General features: G+C 40.2%; 1 protein-coding gene across 8 annotated transcripts in view; it reads right to left on the bottom strand.

Moving 5' to 3' along the window:
- POC1B (POC1 centriolar protein B) overlaps nt 1-25,175 on the bottom strand; it is a 106,829-nt gene that overhangs the window by 64,507 nt on the left and 17,147 nt on the right. For 4 of the 8 annotated variants that reach the window (XM_024571733.4, XM_024571838.4, XM_045204098.3 and 1 more), the window contains 2 exons: nt 12,443-12,614; nt 7,884-8,063 (listed from right to left, as the gene is read on the bottom strand). In XM_024571733.4, coding sequence (XP_024427501.2) covers nt 7,884-8,063; nt 12,443-12,614 — 352 coding nt within the window. Of the gene's footprint in view, nt 1-7,883; nt 8,064-9,476; nt 9,619-12,442; nt 12,615-25,175 lie in introns of those variants that run through there. The other 4 variants (XM_071220995.1, XM_071220998.1, XM_071220997.1 and 1 more) reach the window with 2 other exon arrangements.

The following is a 25,175-nucleotide window of genomic DNA, read 5'->3' as shown; positions in this document are numbered from 1 at the left end:
GCAGATAAAGACTTTAAAGCAGTTCCAATAAATATGCCCAAGGACTTAAAGGAAATGATGAGCATAATGAGCAAACAAATGGGGAACCTCAGCAGAGAATGGATAGGCTTACAGTTGACCAGACACTGCAGGGAAAGAACAGCACTGATGAACTTGAGAACAGGTCAGCAGAAACTAGGCACACTGAAGCACACAGAGGAAAAAAAGGTTTGAGAAAATAAACAAAGCCTCAATAAACTGCGAAACAGTATCAACTAGTCAAACATATGTAAATTTGGAATCCCAGAAAGAGATGAGAGAAAAATTAGTGTAGAAAAATATATGAAGAAATGACAAAATTTCTCCAAATATGATGAAAATATGAACTCATAGGTCACACTGTTCAGTGAACCACAAGAAAAATATATGAAACTATACCCAGGCTCATCATAATCAAACCCCTAAAAACAAAAGATTAAGAAAACAAATCTTAGAGCGGCAGGGGAAAAAAGGAACATTACATGTAGGGAAATAAAAATAAAAATGATCACTGCCTTCACATTAAAAAATGCAAACCAGATGACAATGTAACAACATCTTTAAAATGCTAAAAGGAAAATTATCCACTGAACTAGAATTCAGTATCTCAGCAAAAATATTCTTGTAAAAGGAAAAATAAAACGCCGAGAGACTTTATCACCAGACCTGAACTACAAGAAATAGTAAATGAAGGTTTTTAGGCTGAAGGGAGATGATACCAGAGGGAAACTTGAATCTATACAAAAGAATAAAGAGTGCTAGGAAAGGTAAATGGGAGGGTGGGGTAAATTCTGTAACAGACTTTTTGTTTCTTATTTTCTTTAAAAGAAAATGGTTGCTTAATGTACTGTAGGCTTATATCATGTGTATATTTAAGAGGTGGGTAAATGGAGATATATTTTTGTAAATTCCAGTATTAGAACTTTTAGAAGCTCTGACATGATATATAAAATGACAAAATTAGTTTAGGAGTACACTGTGATATGTTACAGATGCATACTGCAGTCTCTGGAGACACGGGCAAAGGGTAAAGCCAAAGCCCTTCCAGAGGAAATATAATGGGGTACTAAGAAATACTTGATTAACTTAGAAGGAAAGGATAAATAAACAAATGGGACAAATAGAAAACAAACAGCAAAATGGTAGACCTAAACCTAATCATAGGACTAGTTACATAAATTTAAATGGACTGAACACTCCAATTAAAAGAGATTTTCAGACCTAAGCACTTGAAGGTAAAGTTATCCTCTGATAGTTAAATACATAAAATGCACTTAAAGGAGGACAACAGTTATCTGTATATATAGTAGCAACTTCAAATACTATCTGCAAATATGTGCAACGACTTTTGGACACAACCTAAAGGTGACTCCAGTATAATCCCAAGGAGAAAAAACTGGTACGTGAGGGTAATTAACAACTGACATTACTTACATTCATTAACCTGTTTAATTGCCATGGTGATTCTATGAAGAAGGTCTGTCTTTGTACACATTTTACAAAGGAGCAAAGGCCCAGAGAGGTTACGTCATGTTCCCAGGATCACATGCAGGCTCTCCCCCCCACCCACCCCCGTGCTGTCTCTCCACTGAAGCTAATCAACAACACTGCATTATCGGAAAGAACCGGGTCAACAGAGAGAACGTGCCCAGAAACCACAGCCGGCAAGAGCAGAAGGGGTCATCGTGTCTCCTGCCTGGCCCCGGGCAGAGAGCCCCTGACCAGCAGAACTGACCATGCAGACTCCTTGGCAGGTGTATGTATGTGGCAAAGACAGGGCCATCTCATTATCCTAACCGGAGAAAACTAGCCATCAAAATTCTTTTCAACAAACTCTCCTGCTTTAGTTCCAGGGCCCATTGACGTCTTACTGTGACTTTCTTGGCAAAGGAAGACGACCCTGACTAAGGCACACAAATCCAGGCCAACTGAAACCTAGTGTTATCATTGTAAATAAGTACATTGGTATTTGGTTTATGTTTCCAACCCTTCTAAATTTCTTCAGTGTGATTCAGTTCCCTCTGAGCACTCTCACCTCCGGGTAAAGAGTGGAAACAGGACGCTGGTCCTTCAGACCTAGTCCAGGAATTCCTGGGCTAGGATGACCCCATCAAGGATACGTTTTCACAGGAAGTCGCACAAACACACTGAGAGCCTAAGCCTGAGTGGTTAATTGGGCCCTCGCAATTCCCTCGGTCTCTAGCTACGGTAAGTTGAGCCAAGAAAAATGATTATAATAAATGCATGAGAAGAATCTCTAAACATACTGTAGAACACACTTACGCAAAGTTGCCAAGAAGATGAAATCTTTATTTATTAAATTTAACCCAATTATTTATCTAAGAACATTCTTCCAGAGAGACCTCTGCAGGATTTCACATGAATCCCTCCCTCCAAACAGTAAGAAAGCAAATGATTTAAAAAAAAAAAAACAACAAAAAACCCTTAGAACAACAAGGTACCAGCCAGATAAAAGCATTCGGTTAAGACCAGTTGTACCGAGCATAAAAATTATCGATCTGAACAGAGGTAGACCAAAACAAAAAAAGAAGGTACCAAAGCCACGTAAACATGCTCCATGCAAGATGTTCCTGCATTTGATATAAAGAATCCACAAAAATGACTCCTGCCTGAAGGGAGGAAAACTCTCAGCAAACCTACTTGCATATAGGGGTCATCCTTTCACTGATTCATTCAACCCACATTTCTGTACAACTCTGAGCCTTCCTCAGTCTATAACTAACACTCTACAGTGCTTCTCACACTGCATCTGACTGTCTCGAACGCCCTTCCTGACACCTGACTTACTAGCTCCCTCATTTCAGTCCATGTCCCCTCCCTATCACCCTCTACCTTATTACCCTACAGTACTTTTCTGCAGGGCACACATCACTAATTTGTTTACTGTCTCTCCCCCTTTGGTAGAAGGAGCTCCATGAGCACAGGAATTTTGTCTGTTTTGAATCCTGTGGCATCTATAAAATTTAGAACAGTGCCTGACAAGAGAATACCACATGAATAAAATATCTGTAATTCAAAGTCTAAAAGGGAAGAGAGGCCTAAACTGACAGGCCTCATAAACAGAGCGGTGTGGCAGCAAAGTGGAATCAACAAGCTCAGACTGGGAGAGTCCAGAAACATTTCTTGGAGGAAGAGATGCAGGGCAGGATGGGGAAGGGAGGGTGGCCAGCGGCATTTGGAGAGGCATGGATGTAACAGAGCCTCAGACGCTTGGGTAGCTGTAACAAGGTGAATAGTGAGAGGGACAAAAGACGAGGCTGTAACAGAAAAGCAGAGCAACTTCCCGGGCCAGGAGTCACTGAGTGCTTTAACCCCGAGGAGGAGCAGGATCAGATTTGCATTACAGGAAGGTCTCTTTGGAGGCAGAAGAGCAGTGGGGAGAAAGGATGAATGAAGGCACATCCGTAGTCAGGGAGAACATTTAGGAGGTTATTGCAGAAATCTACAAGGGCCAGTGTCACTAAAAATTAAGGCAGTGACGTTGGGATGGAGATAAAGCAGGCGTCTTGAGTGCATATGCCTGCACGTGAGGATAACTCCCACTTTTACAAAACTCTGCTCTACTATCTCTTATGGAGAGTGCCGTAAAAAAAGCAAAAAGAAACCCTTTAAAGCTCATGTCTCTCCCTGACTCCTCACTCCCATGCCCCCACACATGCACGTGCTAATAATTCCAGGTATAGCTGTACCCAGAAACTACTCCATGTAATTAGACAGCAGTTCATTCTGTGGTTACCTCCCAGCTCTGCTCTCCTTCGAATCAGCATCATTCTCAGGCCAGTTCTTTGCCCCTCATGCTGTCCCTCAGCAGCTAATAGGCCTAAACAAGCCTAAGGGGAGCAATCCCAGAGGCAAGTGCTGCGGTTCCAACAAGACTCACTATCTCCTAGAAAAGGGAGATGCTCTGTTCCCGAAGGCAAGCCTGAGCCGAATGCCTGCTGCTGGAACTGCAGACGGGGCCACCCCAGCACACGGACAACACATGGAAGGGCCGTGGGGCAGGGCAGGCTCCTCAGGGAAAGCTCGGGCACCACTGCCATGCAATGGGGAATGGATGCTAGGCGGACAGATGTGCAGAGTCCCGCCATCACTTTCTTCTTGTGAACTGATGGGGAGAACAGCATTCGCAGTGGCTCCTGCCATTTCCCAAGTTTCTCCCTACTTGATGGTGCCCAGCTGAAAGAATGGCGGGCAGTCTTCCCACATCACTGAGTCCCAAACACAGTCAAACTGTATTTCTCATCCTCACAACAGTTCACTTGGAGAAGCCTCACTTTCCACAAAGGCACAGAGCCATCAACTATCTTGCCCAACGGTAATGAGGTGGTGCAGGTAGGCATGCGGACCTTGGCAAGGACTGTCTCATGCCAAGCCTCTACCTGCAGAGCCATACAGTTAGGAAAGAAGAGCTCAGAAATTATCATGTTTCTCTCCAATTCCAAGCCTTCCAGTGTCTTCGTATTACCTGTAGGATGAAGTCTAAAATCTTTTCACATCACCCAGTGACCCTGAGCCTTCCCTGCCTCCTCCCCGACCTTGTCCGGCTTTACCTGCTGTATCTGGCCACAGCTAAGTAATAAATGTTTCCAGAGCGCAGGCTACCATGCCTGCTCCTGCTGATTCACTCCATGGAATGGTTTACCACCTATTCCCGTCTGATAACACGTTGCTGCCGCCTCTCCTGGTCGCATTCCTCAGTTCCGGGCCTGCAGTGTCTTCCTTGACGTCTCCTCACACCAATAGTTCAATGTCCCACTCAGACACTCCCTTATTGTTTTGTGTATCGTTTTCTCATAGAACACATCGATTTATAATTATTTGATTTTTTCCCCGTTGAACTATAAAAGCTCTGAGGCTAATACTGTGTGTTTCAGCTCTTCACCTAACACAGATCCGTGGTAAAGCAGGACTATGCTTACTAGAGGAATATTTAGAAGACCAAAATTTCACTTCATTGGTGACCTTTTAACCTTTCATGAATTCTTCTGTTTTTATTGTTATCTTTTCTTTACATTTTTATATTATACACAGATGATTCAATACAAGAGCAAGGAATAAAGTACCTTCTAAAATTTATACCAGGAAAAATTTTCTCTTCTCTGAACAACTTGATAGGATTCCTTTTTGTTAAAAAATGAAAACATGTCCATCACTATCATTCCATTAACACCAAAGCTGCAGGAAGCAGGTTAGACATACGCCTGGTTTGCGCTAACCACGGGGACATGGCTCTAGGTGAGACTGTCTTCTTTCTCTCCCTCGACTGATATACACACAGGGTGACAATTACAAATGACCTTAAATCTTCTTGGAAGGCTATAGAGGCATGTAAGACAAACTGGATAAATAGCAGTTATTTATATATTATTAGTCAGAGTGTTCAGGAAACATTCTGTCTTGATTAGTTAAACCAACATGCAATGTTTTTGTTTATGTTGAGCTCTGATGAAGATAATAAAAATCAGTCTCTTTTCCAAACATATTCATAAATGACACACAGTGGGAGTTAAATAACTCTTCCCAGTACATGGCCCAGCTGCCCCTCTGTTCTCCGGGCCTGATCCCGGGCCTGATGACAGAGCTCTGCCTCCTCTTCTTACTATTGATACATAAATAACAATGTATTTATTATTATAAAACAAATAACTGATTTGATCAACCTTTTGGGACCTCCTTAGGTGGAAAACAAACTACCGTATTTTTCAGACTATAAGACTATAAGACACACTCCCCCACCACTGCCCCAAATTTTGGAGGAAAATGGGGGTGTGTCTTATAGTCCAATGTAGCTTACATTTACATTGGTGAAATACTATGTTATTTATGTTATTAAATATTTTACCACGTTTTTTACTTCAAATTTTTTTCCTATTTTCCTCCTCTAAAACCTAGATGCATCTTAGGGTCTGAGAAATACAGTAGCAACTCAAGTAACAAAGTGTCCTCAAAAATAAATAAAAATATGTCCAAAGATGATGAGGAGGAGGATGGCTAGGATTTACCTAGTGATTACTATGCTCTTTATATATTTATTCATTTAATTAACTACCATGACAACCTATGTGGCAGGTAGCTATTATCATCATTCTAATTTTACAGGTAAGAAAACCAAAACACTTGGGAGAAGTTAGGTAACTTTTCCAAGGTCACACAGATGGTAAGCAGTGGCACTGGGATTTTTACCTACATAGTTAGGTTCCAGGTCCACGTTATTTACCACACTGCTATATGGCATAGAGAGAAAAAGTATGAGGTGACTAAAGCCAAAAGTGGCTTAACTCTTTAGAAGAAAAAAACTTCTGTCTAAAACTTCTGTTTACCTCTTTTATTTTTCTCAGACTCATTACCATAGGTGATAATCAACACCCCCTAAGCTATAATGCCCCACTGAGAGGGCATAACAAGGTTTAAGAGTGTGGGTTATAAGGCAAGACAGGCAGAGCGGGGCACACTCCCATTCTCTCCCATCTCAGCTGTGGTCGCCTCGCATGTTCTTTCATACAGGGGCACAGAGCTATACATTGTTTTCTGACTGGAGCTAAGAAAAGCTAAGGGAAGTCTGGTCACAAAGCTGTGAGGACTTCAGCACAGAGCTGATAGTGACCTCAGTACCAGAGTGTTTGAAAGAATGGAGCCAGCATGTAGAGAGGCCTAGAATGAGACCTGAGAGTGCTGGAGTCCCTGGTTCTAGTCCTTTCCCTTCCCACTCCAAGTTTATCAGTTAGCCAAGTGATGACCTTGAGAGGAGAACAAGTTATTTCTTTCTGATTCTGTTACTTCATCTACACAAGTTTAACTTGAACTCTGAATCTCAGTCTCCTCATCTGCACAGTGGAGAAAATAAAACAACAGCCCTACCTGGGCAGTTCTGGGGGGGAATGAGATACCCACTGAAGCATGTTAGTAGCATGTCTTAGGAATAAAAAGGGTGCCATGGCTGTTAGCTGACAGTTGTTAACACCTACGAAGCAGCACTTCTCCTAACAGAATGTTGCCAGCGTTGCAGAGTCATTCTTGGTTCCTCTCTCTCTGTCACATCCAATGTGCCAGCAAGTACTGTCGGGTGTAACTTCAAACTTCTACATCTAGAATCCAGCCACTTCTCCAAATCTCCAGTGCCACCACCCGGGGTGGTCCGAGCCAGGATGGGAACTCCTGCAGCAGCCTCCCAATACCTCCCTGCTTCAGCACGGACTTTTGACAGTCTCGTCTTCATGCAGCACTCCAAGTGACCCCACCAGAGTGTAAGTCAGAAAGGGCATGTGGTCCAGTGGCATCTCCTCTCACCCAGGGTGTTCATCAGAGCTGCTCCTGACCTGGCCCGACCTCCCTGTGGGTGCCCCTTTTCCCTCCCTGAGCTCTGCCCCCAACCAGCCTCCTTACTTTCCTGGATCAGCCAGCAGGCTCCAGTCTCAGGGCTTTCACACTTGCTTCCTCTAAGACACTCCCTTCCCAAATATCTTTAAGCCTCACTCCTTCCGTTGAGGCCTGTGCTCAAAGGCCACCCTCTTTGTGAAGCTTGCTTAACAAAGTGTTTAAAATTGCAGCTCCCCTTCTAATCCAGCTCTGTTTTCTTCCTGAAAACTTACCACTCTCTGACCTACCATATTCATTTTCCTATTTGTTTATCGCCTTACTCCGCTCTCTAGAATGCAAGCTTCATGAGAGCAGGGGTTTTTAACTATTTTGTTTACCATTGTGCTTATCACAGTTGTGTTCCTGGGCACATGATAAATGTTTGCTGAATAAATGAATGAATGAACTCCTTTTCTGGGAGTTGGAGGACAAATATAGACTATGGCAGGGGAAAAATATGGAACTCTTATGAAACTTTTTGCACTTACTTGGCACAGCGTACCCAGTGTGTATGTCGGTACAAGGAATATAAGAAGCGCTGGCGATACATGTTCCATATTTTGATGGATTTGTCTTCAGAAGCCGTAGCTAGAAACTGGCCATCAGCTGAAAAGTCCACACTTCGAACTGGAGCTGTATGAGCTTTAAATTCAGAGGATTTTCCTTTCCTGGAAATAAACAGTGTAATATTTATAATATTTGATTTAATAGCTAATCAGCATACAGACTCTGAAGCATATAAAACAGCTTAACTCGCCATGGCTGATATGGCTCAGTGGATTGAGCTCTGGCCTGCAAGCCAAGGGTCATTGGTTCGATTCCTAGTCAGGGCACATGCCTAGGTTGTGGGCCAGGTCACCATTAGGGGGCGTGTGAGAGGCAACCACATATTGATGTTTCTCTTCCTCTCTTTCTCTCTCACTTCCCCTCTCTAAAAACAAATAAATAAAATATTTTTAAAAAGAATAAAAAAGCAGCGGATTAATTCTTGTAGAACTCACAAAAATGTGAAGGCACTGTGTTGTATTATACTCTTCATCAATACTGCTTTGAGCTGGTTTTGTCAAAGTCACAACTGATACTTAATAAGAAAGACCCCGGTAGTCCCCACCCTGAAATGCATTTGCTGTTTATGTTCTAACTGGAAGCTAGGGAAATAATATTTCAAACACATCTCTACCATGCATTTTAAGCTCCTGTTGTTCTGCTAGAAATAGCAATATATAGTTTAAAGAACCTAGAAAAGCTAAGATTGATTAAATGAATAGTTCCAAGGTAATATTTTCAAACTGGGGTCTCATGAAAGTTTTATGGACTGGCAGTCTGGGTCAGGAAGGAGGAAATGTCCCCTGAGTCATTTGCCTCTGTACAGAATGTCTCTAGGTGATCTTGACTTTCCTATTTCCGCCCACAAGTAATGAGAACTGACACCCCCAGGGAATACATAAGGCTTTGCTCACTAGACCCATTCACAAGCAAAACAAAGGATAAATGGTAACGACATAGTACTTCAGTTCTCAACACCTTGAAATTTCAGATGAAATTTTTTCTTGGCTAGAATGGGAGAAAGAGAATAGAAAAAACAGATGGGGAAAACAACATGTGGCATTTAAAGAGAAGCTGTAGAAAAAAGTGTTAACTAATTAGGGGCAGGCTAGCAGACACAGCTGGAGTTAAAAGGTGACACTTGGGAAATACTACTTTGGGTTGGTGTTCCCAAGTTCCCAAGGCACTCTCTTCACACTACAGCCACACTTAGCAATTTTTCCATTCAGAAAGTCGTATCTATACAGGTGATATCTTCTGAGGAAAATCACTATAACTGTTTGAAAAACGACCAGACAACAGAATTTGCAGAAGTCTGGAAGTCACACTCAGCTGCTCCCCCTGCCTCTTTTCCCACACTCAATAGGTCAACACACCTATTGAGTGATAGCGATATCGCTATCACTTCTTTCTAACCCAGCTACACTTGCATTAAGGTAGATACGCCCTCAATATCCTTCACCTAGATTATTGCAAAAGCCTCTTAGCTGGTCTCCCTGCTCTAATCTTTTATCCCCCTCTAGTCACCTACATACCGTGCTTAACGCCTTGTTGGAAGTGCATCTGAGGCATGTAGAGCCCAGTGTAAACGTGTCACTGGATGCCCTCCAAAAGACGGCACAACCAACACGCTCTGCGGAGGGCGTCCTGCCGCTTACACTGAACTTTGTACCCTGAGCACAGTCACAGTGCTTCTGATACATCTCTGGCTTTATAATGACTCTCAGTCTGACCTACGTCCCCAGTCCCAGACCTCCTTCACCAGCCTACACGGGCTGAATCACTCCCTAATACATGTATTTTGCTTATCTTATTATGCAGTACTTAAAAAAAAATAGACCTGTTTCTCTCCTATTAAACAGTAACTTTTTTGAGGACAATGATGATGATTTATTTATTGCTGTAAGATCAAAATCTAGCACAATGTCAGGCATATAAAATGAACTCAATGCATTTTGTTGAATTCTATTGGGAAGAGGGAATACTTACAGGTTCTTAGATCCATCCTAGCTTACCCTTCCAGTGGCCTAGAGAAGGCTAAGGTGAGTGTCATAAATCTCCATCACCCATCACCTGATATATGATATTACACCAAGAATAACTAAAATCAATTATTTAAAAAAATAAGAGGGAGCATTCAGGGACTAGTTCAGTGAGGTTTCAAGGGAAAGTTCTGAGTAGAGGTCAGAGTAGAGTTTGGCCTGAATTCTGGTACACGGCTTAGAGAAAACAAAGAAAAGCGTTGGTGTCTGCTATCACCAGGAAGCAAGACACGGTATCACCAAAATCTGCCCTGCTCTTCAGTTCCACACTGCACACTTCAGCAGGCTGCCCCGCTGGCCCTCCTGCTACAAGGCCCTCCTCTGAGCTGTAGGCTGGCCTACCCACTGGGTCCGGTCTCAACAGGAAGCATGTGTAAAACACACACACACAGAAAAGAAAAACAAAAACCAGGACAGGAGTGCCTAGTGTTTGCTGTGTCAGTGTTTAACTGGTGGCTAGTTCCTTACCTCACCCTAACGCAGGCTCTGCCCCCAACATGTTTACCTGTCCTTTCTGCCCAGATTCTCTTGACTGCAGACCATGACAAAATCCCGGCCAGACCTGCTTCCACTATTCTTTCTTAGCCTTCCAGTCACCTGCTGAGGTGTCTGTCAGAAAATCTAACTGCCCACAGTTCCTCTCACCCCTGTACACACATGCCACTCCTTCCGCCAAAAGGTGGAATCTGCTGATTTTTCCTCCCTTTGAATCTGGGATGTGGTGTGAATTACTTTGACCCACAGAATGGGGGCAGAAGTGACACTGTGCAGGTTTCAGGCCTGGCCCTTAAAAGGTCTAGCAGCTCCTGCTTTTACTATCCTAGAACCCGCTGCCATGCTGTATGGAAGTCCCTGTCCTGCTGGAGAAATGGCACATGCACCAAGCTGCCCCAGCCAACAGCCAGCACCAAGGCCCTCAGCATATGAATGAGGTTTTAGACCCAGCAGCCCTGCTGTCAGCTTAACGAAGCTGCATAAGTGCTAGCCAACACCAAATGGGGCAGAAGAATCAGCCAAACAACCCACAAAATTGTGAGAAATGATAGTTACTGTATTAAGTTACTGTGTTTCAAAGATTGTTACAAAGCAATAGAGAACTTGATACACGAGTTTCCTTCCCATTGCCATGATCCACTATTGCCCTGGCCCTACTCTATGATTTAAAATGAGGAACGAGAGACATCTACACAAGCTTGACATCTACACAAGCTTAATTGCTGTATTTAGACTAGCCGGTGCAGATCAATGATGCAGTGTGCTTTTAGCTCATGTACCCCTGTACAGTTTGCTCACTGAGGTTTTCTTGAATTAGAAATGGGTGGCTGAGGCTGTGTGGTGCTGGTCCTACAGCCCCAACACTAAGGATTTTAGAAAATGCTTTCCCTTTTAAACTTGAAACTAGTCTCTCTCTCTTACAATTCCCCTCTATATTATCATCCACAGGGTCATTATGACAGGTCACTTTAATACTTTGTGCTACCGTCAGGGTCATATTCAGATTTCTCAGCATGGAGTTTCCCTTGGGTGGTGGCGGGGCAATGCCCGGTGAACTTTCCTTCACTGGGAGCGCCTGCTCCGTCACATGCCACCCATCAAATCCTGCCACAACAGAGTCATAGGAAACGCTCAAATTCTTATTATCTGAAGTATTTACAGGGGGAAATGATATAATGTGTTCTAAAAATACTACAGCAAAAAGGGAGGGAGGGAGAATAGATGAAACAAGACTGACAGAGTGCCGATAACTACTGAATCTGTTCAGTGCATATGGGGTAGGGGAATCTTTGTGCCACTCATTCTCTTTTCAAGTATGTTTTAAAAACTATATAATTAAGAGTTTAAAAGCTTCAAATAAATTCATGGCTCAATAATTGCTTAAAATAGATGGGCTATCAACTAGGGTTTGAAAAGTGTCTTAAAGAAAGATCTGTTGTAGTGGAATAGGACCTTTCAACAAATACAATTTATACTTTTGTCAGAAATTTTCTTTAACAAGAATGTTCTGGGGCCTCATAATGAATGATATGCATCAAAGAATAATTCTGACACAGGGTTTTTAATGGGAACCCAAAGGTCCCTGACGATCCGTGAACGGCCTTTGGGAGATTAATGAACTGTACAATTTTTGGTCACACATGCCAGTGTGCATCTCCCTGGGTAGACAGTCTAAAGCGTACAGCAGATTTCCTAAGGGGTTGATAACTATCACCCCTGCCCAATAACTTAAAACATATTAACCCTATTTCCATGGTTAGAAATAGAAGCCATAATTATGAGTTACAGGTGAGAAAAAAGTGCTTCAAATCGTTGACTTGACACCTGTTGAGTGACTCAGTCTAAGTGTAGGTCAGGTAACCAGGGCGTCTGGGTCTCCCTGAGAAGTTCGTCAGGAGCAGCCAGACTCCCGTTTTCCTCCACATTCCTAAATCCAGAGCATATCAGGTATATGTTTCTCTTACTTATCAGGAATCCAGAGTCTGACAGTTCTGTCTCGTGAAGCAGATGCCAGTAAGTTTCCAAGTGGAGAAAACTGCACGCTGGTTACAACATCCTTGTGACCCACGTATCTGAAAGCTCTAGTTTGGGGCCTGAAATTCCATAGCATAAGGAATGTATCCCAAGAAGCAGTAGCTATCAAGAAATAGAAAAAAAAAAAAGTTTGTTAAAACTTAACATGTAGAGATGTCTTGTTTTAATGGATAGCATATGTAATAACAAGATGTCCATGTAATAGTGGGACTGAAGGTTGTAAGACTGACCAGTAATGGCAAAAATATTTTTAGAAGAAACACAAAGCGACATCGTGAATGTGCAAGCTTGGCTGTGTCCTACGTAGGCACAGCAGGATTACGGCCCCTGCGTTGGGTTAGAACTCAATGACGGGTAGCTACAAGGAGGCGGCACAGTGTAACAGAGCACACAGGAGCAGGGGTCAGTTCTGTCTCTAACTCTCAGGGCATCTAGGGAAAGTTACTCTGTCATGAGAACTGAAGGGTCTTCCTGAGAGGGCTGGATGAGAGGATTAACAAACATGTTTTTGTGGAAATAATTTCACATTTATAAAAAAGCTACAGGAATAATATGAAGAACATTAAAACGCACATTAACAGATCCACCTGTCATTAAAACTTTGCCCCATTTTCCCTGGCTGTTGTGGCTCAGTGGACTGAGCACTGGCCTGCAAACCAAAGGGTCGCTGGTTTGATTCCCAGTCAGGGCACATGCCTGGGTTGCTGGCCCCCAATTGGGGGTATACTGGAAGCAACCACACATTGCTGTTTCTTTCCCTCTCTTTCTCCCTCCCTTCCCCTCTCTCTAAAAATAAATAAATTAAATTAAAAAAAATGTTGGTTTATAATGTGCTCTTGCACTCACTTGCACACGCAAGCTGCTCTCTGTGTCTGTACATGCGTATGCACACACACAGGGTTTTTCCTGAACCATTTGGGAATAAGGAAAATCATCACTATGGCCTTTGATTCCTAAATACTTCAGTGTGTTTTTCTAAGAACAAGGATATTCTCTTACATAGCACAGTTATCGACTTCAGGAAATGTGTCATTGACAATGCTTTAACCTATCAACTATATTCCAGTTTCGTCAACTGACCCACTAATGTATTTTATTGCTAGAATAAAGGTAATCTTTAAAGTCTCTTTCTCCTCTGTTAGTTTATGACACTCTACAATTAATAAAAGAATTATATATGTCAGGCATTACCTTAAGGCTTTAGGAAAAGGAAAGCAAATGTAACCAATGAGGGAACTAAATGCCTTGGATATATAGAATGAACAAATAAATGAAAGCTTGGTCTAGCTCTTGCCTCCAAATCCAAATTTACATATGCATGTAGCCCCTAAAATAGCCCCAAATAATAGGAACCAGGTCAATGAGAATCATTGACTGTAGAATGCTTAGAAAAAAATGTAACTTTAAAATTTTAAATGCAATCAGTATTACTGCTAGATGAGATATATAATGTCACTGAAAAATGTTTAAATTCTTTAGCCATAGATAAAATTCATTTGGGCTTACTTAGCCTATGCATTCTTTCCATGTAAAACAGTTAAAGTGAGTTTATAAGCTTCAAACTATAATGCTGTATACTACTCTCTTTTTAAAAAGTACAATGAGTTGATGTTCCACCACAGCTCATTAAATTATTAAATATTCATACCAGGATCTGAATTATCTGAGGCAAATGTAGACAAAATAGAGAAAACAATGAATTATCATATGCTTTATACTTAGGGCTTTATTTGTGTTCTAATGTATTATGTTACAAATAAGAGCTACAAAAGGAAAACAGGACATAATCTACCTCAGGGAATCACAGTGTCGTAGGGGAGGAAGATCATTAGTAACGCCGTACGTGCTCAAGGGACTTTTACATATTATCAATTCTTAATGTTATATGGAGTGTGTAGTGGCACTTCCCAAAGACATTTCAGTAGACATTTGAGTGACATGAAGAGTGATTCAGGCTGAGATATGGAGAGCACTCTGGGCAGAAGAAACCCCACAAGCAGGGGCCTGACACAATAATGTACTTGACCAAGGAATAGTGAGGAGGCCAGGGTGTCCACAGTGGAGAGGAGAAAAAGAGGACACTGAGGTGGGAGTAGAGAAACACGCAGATGCCAGCCAAGGAGCCACGGTAACAGGTGTATAATCATTCTAAGTGCAATGGGAAACCATTGAAGGATTTTAAGCAGGGGAATCTCAGACATATTTAAGAAAATTGCCTCTCTGACAAGGAGAAAATGATGGTCTTTTCAAAAACTGATGTCAGGTCAACTGGATATTCATGAAAAACCCATTTGAGGAAATAATGGCTGAAAACTTCCCATATCTGGTGAAGGAAAAAGACACACAAATCCAGAAAGCTCACGGAGTCCCAAACAAGTTGGACCCAAAGAGGCCTATACAGAGACACATCATAATTAAAATGACAATGCTTAAAGAAAAGGAGAAAACCCTAAAAGCTACAAAAAAAAAGCAGATAGTTACATACAAGGGAGCACCAATTAGACTGTCATCTGATTCCTCAACAGAAACATCTCAGGCCAGAAGGGAGTGGTGTGAAATACTCAAGGTGATGAAAATCAAGGACCTACAACCAAGGCTACTTTACCGAGCAAGACTGGATAAAATCATTTAAAATTAAAGGAGAAATAAGGAGCTTCTGAGACAAGAAATAGCTAAAGGAGTTTATTAAAACCAAACAAGTGCTGCCACAAATGTAAAAGGGCTTGCTTTAAAGAGAATAAGAAAAATAGAAAGAAAAAAAGAAGAAAATAGTCTAACAATAAAATGGCACTAAGTATGTGTCTATCAATAATCACCGTAAGTGTAAATGGTGTAAATGCTATAACCAAAAGATATAGGGTAGCTGAATGCATAAGAAAACAAGACCTATATGTATGCTGCCTCCAAGAGACTCATCTCAGTCTGAAAATTACACACAGACTAAAATAAAGGGATAGAAAAAGATATTTCACACAAATGGTAAGGGGAAAAAAAGCTTGGGTAACAGTGCTTATATCTGACAAAATAGACTTCAAAACCAAGGCTATAGTAAGATATAAAGAAGGACACAATATACTGTTAAAGGGAACAATCCAACAAGAGTGTATAACCCTAGTAAACATTTACACACCCAACATAGGAGCACCTAAATATGTGAAGCAAATCTTGATGAACATAAAGGGAGAGATCGACAGAAATACAGTCATAGTCAGGGATTTTCACACCCCATTGACTTCAATGGGTAGATCTTCCAGACAGAAAATCATCAAGGAGACAGCAGCATTAAACAACACGCTAGATCAAACAGATTTAATTGATATATTCAGAGCATTTCACCCCAAAACAGCAGAATATACTTTTCAAGTGCATATGGAACATTTTCTAGGATAGACCACATGTTAGGACACAAAACAAGTCTCAAGAAATTTAAGAAGACTGAAATCATATCAAGCATCTTCTCTGACCACAATGCTATAAAACTAGAAATTAATCACAAGAAGAACACTGACAAACACAGAAAGACATGGAAGGTAAATAACATGTTATTAAGCAATGATTGGATCAACAATGAGATCAAGGAAGAAATCAAAAGATACCTTGAAACAAATAAAAATGACAACCTAACTGTCCCAAATCCGTGGGACAATGGGAAAGCAATCTTAAGAGGGAAATTCATAGCCTTACAGGCCTATCTCAAAAAAACAAGAAAAAGCTCAAAAACAATCTAACTTTACATTTAAAGAACTTGAAAAGGAACAAAGTCCAAAGTAAGTAGTAGGAAGGAAATAATAAAGATCAGAGAAGAAATAAACAAATTAGAGTCTAAAAAAATGATACAAAAGAGCAATGACTCCAAAAGCTCCTTCTTTGAAAAGATAAACAAGATTGACAAACCTTTAACCAGACTCGTCAAGAAAAAGAAAAGAAAGGACCCAATTAAATAAAATCAGAAATGAAACAGGAGACATAAGAGCTGACACCAAAGAAATACAAAGGATTATAAGAAAATATTATGAACAGTTATATGCTAACAAACTGGACAACCTGGACAAAATGAATAAATTCCTAGAAACATACAATCTTCCAAAACTAAATCAGGAAGAATCAGAGACTGAATAGACAGATTATACCTAGTGAAATTGAAGCCGTGATCCAAAAACTCCCAACAAACAAAAGTCCTGAACCGAATGGCTTCACAGGTGAATTTTACCAAACATTCCAAGAAGAACTAACGCCTCTCCTTCTCAAACTATCTCAAAAAATTCAAGAGGAGGAAAGACTCCCAAACTCATTTTACAAGGCCAGCATTATCCTAATTCCAAAACCAGACAAAGACACTGCAAATAAAGAAAATTATAGGCCAGTACCCCTGTTGAACATTGACACTAAAATCTTCAACAAAATATTAGCAAACTAAATACAGCAATGCATTAAAAAGATCATACAGCATGATCAAGCAGAATTTATTCTGGGAATGCAATGTTGGTACAACATTCATAAATCAATAAAATGTGATTCACCACATAAACAAAATGAAGGATAAAGACCCATTATCATATCAATATATGCAAAAAAGCATTTGATAAAATCCAGCACCCCATTATGATAAAAACACTCAGCAAAGTGTGATCAGAGGGAACATACCTAAATATAATACAGGCCATTCACGACAAACCCGCTGCCAGCATCATACTGAATGGGCAAAAACTACAAGCATTCTCCTTGTGATCAGGAACATGACAGGGATGTACACTTTCACTTCTCTTATTCAACATAGTCCTGAAAGTCTTAGCGATGGCATTCAGACAAGAGGAAGAAATAAAAGGCATCCAAACTGGAAAGGAAGAAGTAAAACTGGCATGATTTGCAGGTGACATTTTATTGTACACAGAAAACCCCAAGATTCCACCAAGATACTATTAGAACTGATAAATGCACTCAGCAAAGTAGCAGGATACAAAATTAATATCAGGAAATCGGTTGCATCTTTACATGCCAATAATGAACTATCAGAAAGGGAAATTAAGAAAACAATCCCATTCATACTTGCTACTAAAAGAATAAAATACCTAGGAATAAACCTAACCAAGGATGTAAAAGACCTGTACTTGGAAAATTGTAAGACACTGAAGAAAGAAACTGAAGAAGGTACAACTAAGTGGAAGCACATAACATGTCTGTGGGTAGGAAGAATTAACATCATTAAAATGTCCATATACCCAATGCAATCTATACATTCAATACAATTCCTATCAAGATTCCAACGATGTATTTCACAGAACCAGAACAAATATTTCAAAAATTTATGTGGAACCACAAAATGCCCCACATAATAACAGTGATCCTGACAAAGAACAAAAAGTTGAAGGAATCATGCCACCTAATATGAAACTATAGTATAAGGCCATAGTAATCAAAACAGCATGGTACTGGCATAAAAACAGACACATAGATAAATGGAACAGAACAGAGACCAGAAATAAACACACACCATAATAGTCAATTAATATTCAACAGAGGAAGCAAGCATATGCAATGGGCTAAAGACATTTTATTTAATAAATGGTGTTGGGAAAAGTGGACAGATATGTGCAGAAAAATGAAACTAGGCCACCTTCTTACACCGCACACAAGAATACATTAAAAGTGGATCAAAGACTTAAATATTAGATTCAAATCCATAAAAATCCTAGAAAGAAAACGTAGACTGCAAAATCTCAGACATTGTACATAGCCATTTTTTATTGGATATATTTTCCCAGGTAAGGGAAACAAAAGAAAAAATAAACAAATGGAACTACGTCAACTAAAAGTTTTTGGACAGGAAAGGGAATCATCAACAAAATAAAAAGACAACCCATAGAATGCAAAAACATATTTAATGATACATCTGATAAGGGGTTAATATCCAAAATTTATAAAGAACTTATAATACTCAACAACAAAAAGACAAATGACCCAATTAAAAAATGGGCAAAGGGCCTGAATAGACACTTCTCCAAAGAGGACATACAGATGGCTAATAGACATATGAAAAGATGCTCAACGTCACTAATCAGAAAAGAAATGCAAATTAGAACCAAAATAGATATAATCTCACGACTGTCAGAATGGCTATCATCAATAAATCGACAAACAACACGTGCTGGAGTGGATGTGGAGAAAGGGGAACGCTTTTGCACTGTTGGTGTGAATGCAGACTAGTACAGCCACTGTGGAAAGCAGTGTGGAGATACCTCAAAAAATTAAAAATAGATATGACCTTTAACCTAGTGATCCCAGTTCTGGAAATATATCCAAAGGAACCCAAAACACTAATTCAAAGGAAGGATATAAGCACCCCTATGTTCACGGCAGCATTATTTATAATCACCAAGATATGGAAGCAGCCCAAGTGTCCATCAGTAGATGAGTGGATAAAACAACCATGGGACATTTACACAATGGAATACTACTCAGCTGTAAAAAAGAAAAATTTACCCTTTGCAACAGTATGGTTGGACCTGGAGTACATTATGCTAAGTGAAATAAGCCAGTCAGAGAAAGGAAATACTATATGATTTCACTCATATGTTGGATCTAATGAACAAACTGAGCTAATAAGGAAAATTCAGAGACTCATAGATGGAGAGCAGGATGACAGCTACTGGTGGCAGGAGGTGAGGGGTTGAAGGGATTGAACAAAGAGGACAAAGACTCATTGATATGGACAACAGTGTGGTGAGTGCTGGGGGGGAAGGGAAGTATAAGGGGACTAAATGGTAATGGAAAAAAATTTAATAAAGATTAAATAAAAGGGGAGAACCAAGATGGCGGCGTAGGTAGACACACTGCGCCTCCTCGCACAACCAGAACTGACAGAAAATCGAACGGCAAGGGGGACCAACACCAAGGAAATACAAAATAAACATTCATCCAGACCGGTAGGAGAGGCGGAGACGGGCATCAGGGTGGAGAGGACTCACGTTGCCGTGGCGGGACTGAGACTGGCGGAGTGTGGGACAAATGGGGCAGGCAGTCCGAGTACTAGCAGACCCTGCAACCCTACATTTGTGCAGATAAACCGAGAGGGCCGGACTCAGAGTGGCGGAGAGCGGGGCAGGCAGAGCAGTGGGTAGCACCCTGTAGCCCCACATTCGCACACAGATAAACCGGACAAACGGCAGGGAGCAAAGCAGACCGCGCGCAACCCAGGGCTCCAGCGCAGGGAAATAAAGCCTCAAACCTCTGATTGAAAACGCCCGTGGGGGTTGGGGCAGCAGCAGGAGAGACTCCCAGCCTCACAGGAGAGGTCGTTGGAGAGACCCACAGGGGCCTAGGGCGTGCACAGGCCCACCCACTCGGGAACCAGCACCAGAGGGGCCCAGTTTGATTGTGGGTAGAGGAGTGAAAGACTGCAATCTGGTGGAGAGGGGAGCAGGCACCATTGCTCCCTCTCGGCCCCTCCCTCATATATAGCGTCACAGCTCAGCAATCAGCATTACCCCGCCCCAGGGAACACCTAAGGCTCCGCCCCTTTAAGTAACAGACGCGCCAAGACAAAAAAAAAAATGGCCCAAATGACAGAACACTTCAAAGCTCCAGAAAAAATACAACTAAGCGAGGAAGAGATAGCCAACCTATCAGATGCACAGTTCAAAACACTGGTTATCAAGACGCTCACAGAATTGGTTGAATCTGTTCGAAAACCAGATGAAAAAATGAAGCCTATGCTAAGAGAAACAAAGGAAAACGTACAGGGAACCAATAGTGATGCGAGGGAAACTGGGACTCAAATCAATGGTGTGGACCAGAAGGAAGAAACAAACATCCAACCAGAAAAGAATGAAGAAACAAGAACTTGGAAAAATGAGGAGAGGCTTAGGAACCTCCAGGACATCTCGAAATGTTCCAACATCCGAATTATAGGGGTGCCAGAAGGAGAAGAGGAAGAACAAAAAATGGAAAACTTATTTGAACAAATAATGAAGGAGAACTTCCCTAATCTGGCAAAGGAAATAGACTTCCAGGAAGCTCAGAGAGTCCCAAAGAAGCTGGACCCAAGGAGGAACACACCAAGGCACATCATAATTACATTACCCAAGATTAAACGCAAGGACCTACATCCAAGATTACTGTATCCAGCAAAGCTATCATTTAGAATGGAAGGGAAGATAAAGTGCTTCTCAGATAAGGTCAAGTTAAAGAAGTTCATCATCACCAAGCCCTTATTATATGAAATGTTAAAGGGAGTTACCTAAGAAAAAGAAGATCAAAAATAGGAACAGTAAAAATGACAGCAAACTCACAGTTATTAACGACCACACATAAAACAAAAACAAAAGCAAACTAGGCAAACAACTAGAACAGGAACAGAACCATAGAGATGGAGATCACATGGAGGGGTGTCAACAGGGGAGTGGGAGGGGGAGAGTGGGGGAAAGGTACAGAGAATAAGTAGCATAGATGATAGGTGGAAAATAGACAGGGGGAGGGTAAAAATAGTGTAGGAAATGTAGAAGCCAAAGAACTTATAAGTATGACCCATGGACATGAACTATAGGGGGGAATGTGGGAGGGAGGGGGTGGGCAGGATGGAGTGGAGTGGGGGGGGGGGGAATGGGACAACCGTAATAGCATAATCAATAAATATATTTTAAAAAAAGATTAAATAAAAAATAAATGACATAAAGACTGAAAAAAAAAAAACCAATTCAAAGGATCGACGAATCCAGGAGCTGGTTCTTTGAAAAGATAAACAAAATTGACAAATCTTTAACCAGACTTATCAAGGAAAAAAGAGAGAGGACCCAAATAAATAAAGTCAGAAATGAAAGAAAAGAAACAACCAATACCACAGAGATACAAAAGATTGTAAGAAATTACTAGTAACAACTATATGCCAAGAAATTGGACAACCTGGGCGAAATGGATAAATTTATAGAAATATATAATTTTCCAAAACTGAATCCAGAAGAACAGAAAGTTTGAACAGACCGAAAATAACTAGCAAAACTGAATCAGTAATCAAAAAACTCCCAGCACACAAAAGCCCTGGACCAGATGGATTCACAGGCAAATTCTACCAAATATTCAAAGAAGACATAACAACTTTCCTCAAACTATTCCAAAAAATTCATAAAGAGGGAAAACTCCAAAACTCTTTTTACAAGGCCAATATTATCCAAATTCCAAAACCAGATAAATATACAACAAAGAAAGAAAATTACAGGCCACTATCTCCGATGAACATTGATGCTAAAATCCTCAACAAGTTATTGGCAATCCAAATCCAGCAATGCATTAAAAAGATCATACACCACAATCAAGTCGGATTTATCCCAGGGATGCAAGGATGGTACAATATTTGCAAATCAATAAACATAATACATCGCATAAACAAAATGAAAGACAAAAACCACATGATTCTATTAATAGATGCTGAAAAAGCATTTGATATAATCCAGCACCTACTTATGATAAATACACTGAGCAAAGTGAGAATAGAGGGAGCATAATTCAATATAATAGAAGCCATACACAAAAAACCTACTGCCAACATCATACTCAATGGACAAAAACTAAAAGTGTTTCCCTTCAGATCAGGGACAAGACAAGAGATCCACTTTCACCACTTTTATTCAACATAGTACTGGAAATACTGGAAGCAATTAGACAAGAAAAATAAAAGGCATCCAAATTGGAAAGGAGGAAGCAAAACTGTCATTATTTGCAGATGACGTGGTATATAGATATCTCTATAGTCTCTACCAAAAAATGAGTGAGTTTGCCAAAGTAACAGGATACAAAGTCAATATTGAGAAGTTGATGGCATTTTTGTATAACAATGAACTACAAGAATGAGCAACTAATAAAAAAGTACCATTTATTATAGCAACAAGACAAATAAAGTACCTAAGAATAAATTTAACCAAGGATGTAAAAGACCTGTACTCAGAAAACTACAGAACACTGAAGAAAGACATTGAGGAAGATACAAATAAATGGATGCATGTACCGTGTTCATGGAAGAACTAACATCATTAAAATGTCCATACTACCTAAAGCAATCTATAGATTCAATACACTTCCTTTTAAAATACCAGTGGCATATTTCACAGATCTGGAACAAATATTTCAAAAATTTAAATGGAACCAAAAAAGGCCTTGTCTTGAGAAAGAAGAATAAAATAGGAGGGATCACAATACCTAATATCAAATTATACCACAAGCCCACTGTAATCAAAACAGTCTGGTGTTAGCATAAGAACAGACACATAGACCAATGAAACAGAATAGAGAGCCCAGAAATAAACCCATCTCTATTGTCAATTAATATTTTACAAAGGGGGCATGAGCATACAATAGTGTAAAAACAGTCTTCAATAAATGGTGTTGGAAGAACTAGACTGGTGCATGCAAAAAAAAAGAAACTAGACCACCAACACCATACACCATACACCAGAATAAACTCAAAGTGGATAAAAGACTTAAATATAAGCTGTAATACCATAAAAACCCTAGTGGAAAACATAGGCAGTAAAATTTCTGATATCCCATGTAGCAATATTTTTGCCAATATATCTCCTAGGGCATTGGAAATAAAGGAAAAAATAAACAAATGGGACATCAAATTAAAAAGCTTCTGCACAGGTAAAGAAACCATCATCAGAATGAAAAGGGAACCAACTGTATAGGAAAATATACTTGCAAATGATACCTTGGACAAGGGTTTAATATCCAAAATATATAAAGAACTCACATGACTGAACACCAAGAAAACAATCCAATTAAAAAATGGGCAAAGGACCTGAATAGATAGTTTTTCAAGAAGGACATACAGATGACCCATAGACATATGAAAAAATGTTCAACATCACTAACCATCAGAGAGATGCAAATTAAAACCATAATGAGACATCACCTCACACTCGTCAGAATGGTCATCATTAATAAATCAATAAAAATAAGTGCTGGCAAGGATGTGGAGAAAATGGAGCCCTAGTGCACTGTTAGTGGGAATGCAGACTGGTGCAGTCACTGTGGAAACCAGTATGGAATTTTCTTAAAAAATTAAAAATGGAACTGCCTTTTGACCCAGCAATTCCACTGCTGGGAATATACCCTTAAGAATCCTAAAACACCAATTCAAAAGAACACATGCACCCCTTGTTCATAGCAGCATTATTTACAATAGCCAAGCACTGGAAACAGCCTATGTGCCCATCAGTAGATGAAGGGATTAAAAAGCTGTGGTACATTTACACAATGGAAGACTACACAGCAGAAAAAAGAAGAAATTCCTACCTTTTGCAACAGCATGGATAGAACTGGAGACTATTATACTAAATGAAATAAGCTGGTTGGTGAAAAACAAACACCATGTGATCTCACTTATAACTGGAATCTTAAGAACAGAATTAACTAACGAGCAAAATGGAACCAGAGACGTGGAAACATAGAAGAGACTGATGGCTGTAAGAAAGGAGGAGGGTGGTGGGAAATGGTGGAAGGAAGGAAAAGGGATTATCCAAAGGACATGCAGGAATGACACATGGCCATAGACAACGGAGTGGGGACTGACTGAGGGAGTGAGGGGTGGGCTCAGTGTAGGGGGGCAAAGGTGCAAAAAACTGGGACAACTGTAATAGAATAAATGAAAGAAAAAAGAAAGGAAAAACTTCTAAAAAGTAACTCGACTCCTATATTTTATGCTATACACACATACAAAATTCCATATGGATTGTAGGTCTTACTAAATATCATAGGTAAACCAGTAAGTTTTAGATGAGAATGCAGAAGAATATCTTCATGCCATAGATTACTTAAACGACATGAAAACTACTAAATTACTAAAAGAAATGAGTAATAATTCTTACTACACTAAACTAACAAATTTTGCTCATGGAAGAAAACTACTAAGTAACTGAAAACGTAAGCCACAGTATGGAAAAAGATACTTACAATACATATATCCAACATATAAAAAAGAATCTATAAGGATTCCTACAAGTCAATTAGGAAAGGCAGGAAAATAGGCAAAGTGCTTAAATAGGCACTTCATTAAAGAGGATGTCCAAATGACCCATAAACATGAGAAGGTACTCAATTCCGTTAGTAACTAGAAAAATGCAAATTAAAACCATAGTGAGATATTACTACACACTCATCAGAATGCCTATAATGTAAAAGAGAAACCATCCCAAATCTTGGTGAGGTTGTGAACAATTAGAACTCTCAAACAATGCTGGTGGTTATAACCACTTAGAAAAATGGTTTTTGAAATTATCTACTAAAGCTGAATATACACTCACCATCTGATTCAGCAAGTCCACTCCTAGAAACATACCTGACAGAAATTCTTATGTATGTTTAGCAAAATGTGTACAATAATGGTTGTGGCGGTACTATTAAAAATAGACCAAAACTAGAAACCCAAATATGTAACAAAGTAAAATGGATATTTAAATTGTGGTATATTGATACTATATACCTACTGTGTAATTGAAGTTCATTTATATGAAGTTCAAGAAGTAGTAAGCTCATCTATGGAGTCAGAAGTCGGCACAGAGAGCATCTGAGTGGCAGGGAGGGAGGACAGTAGCTGGAAGGGAGCACCAAGGCGGCTGCTTGGGCTCCTGGGAATATCGTGTCTCTTGCTCTGGGCATTGGTTAAATGGACAT

The sequence above is a fragment of the Desmodus rotundus genome, chromosome 3 (genome assembly GCF_022682495.2).
Source record: "Desmodus rotundus isolate HL8 chromosome 3, HLdesRot8A.1, whole genome shotgun sequence".
Classification (NCBI taxonomy): Eukaryota; Metazoa; Chordata; class Mammalia; order Chiroptera; family Phyllostomidae; genus Desmodus; species Desmodus rotundus.
This window is presented reverse-complemented; position numbering and strand designations above follow the sequence as displayed.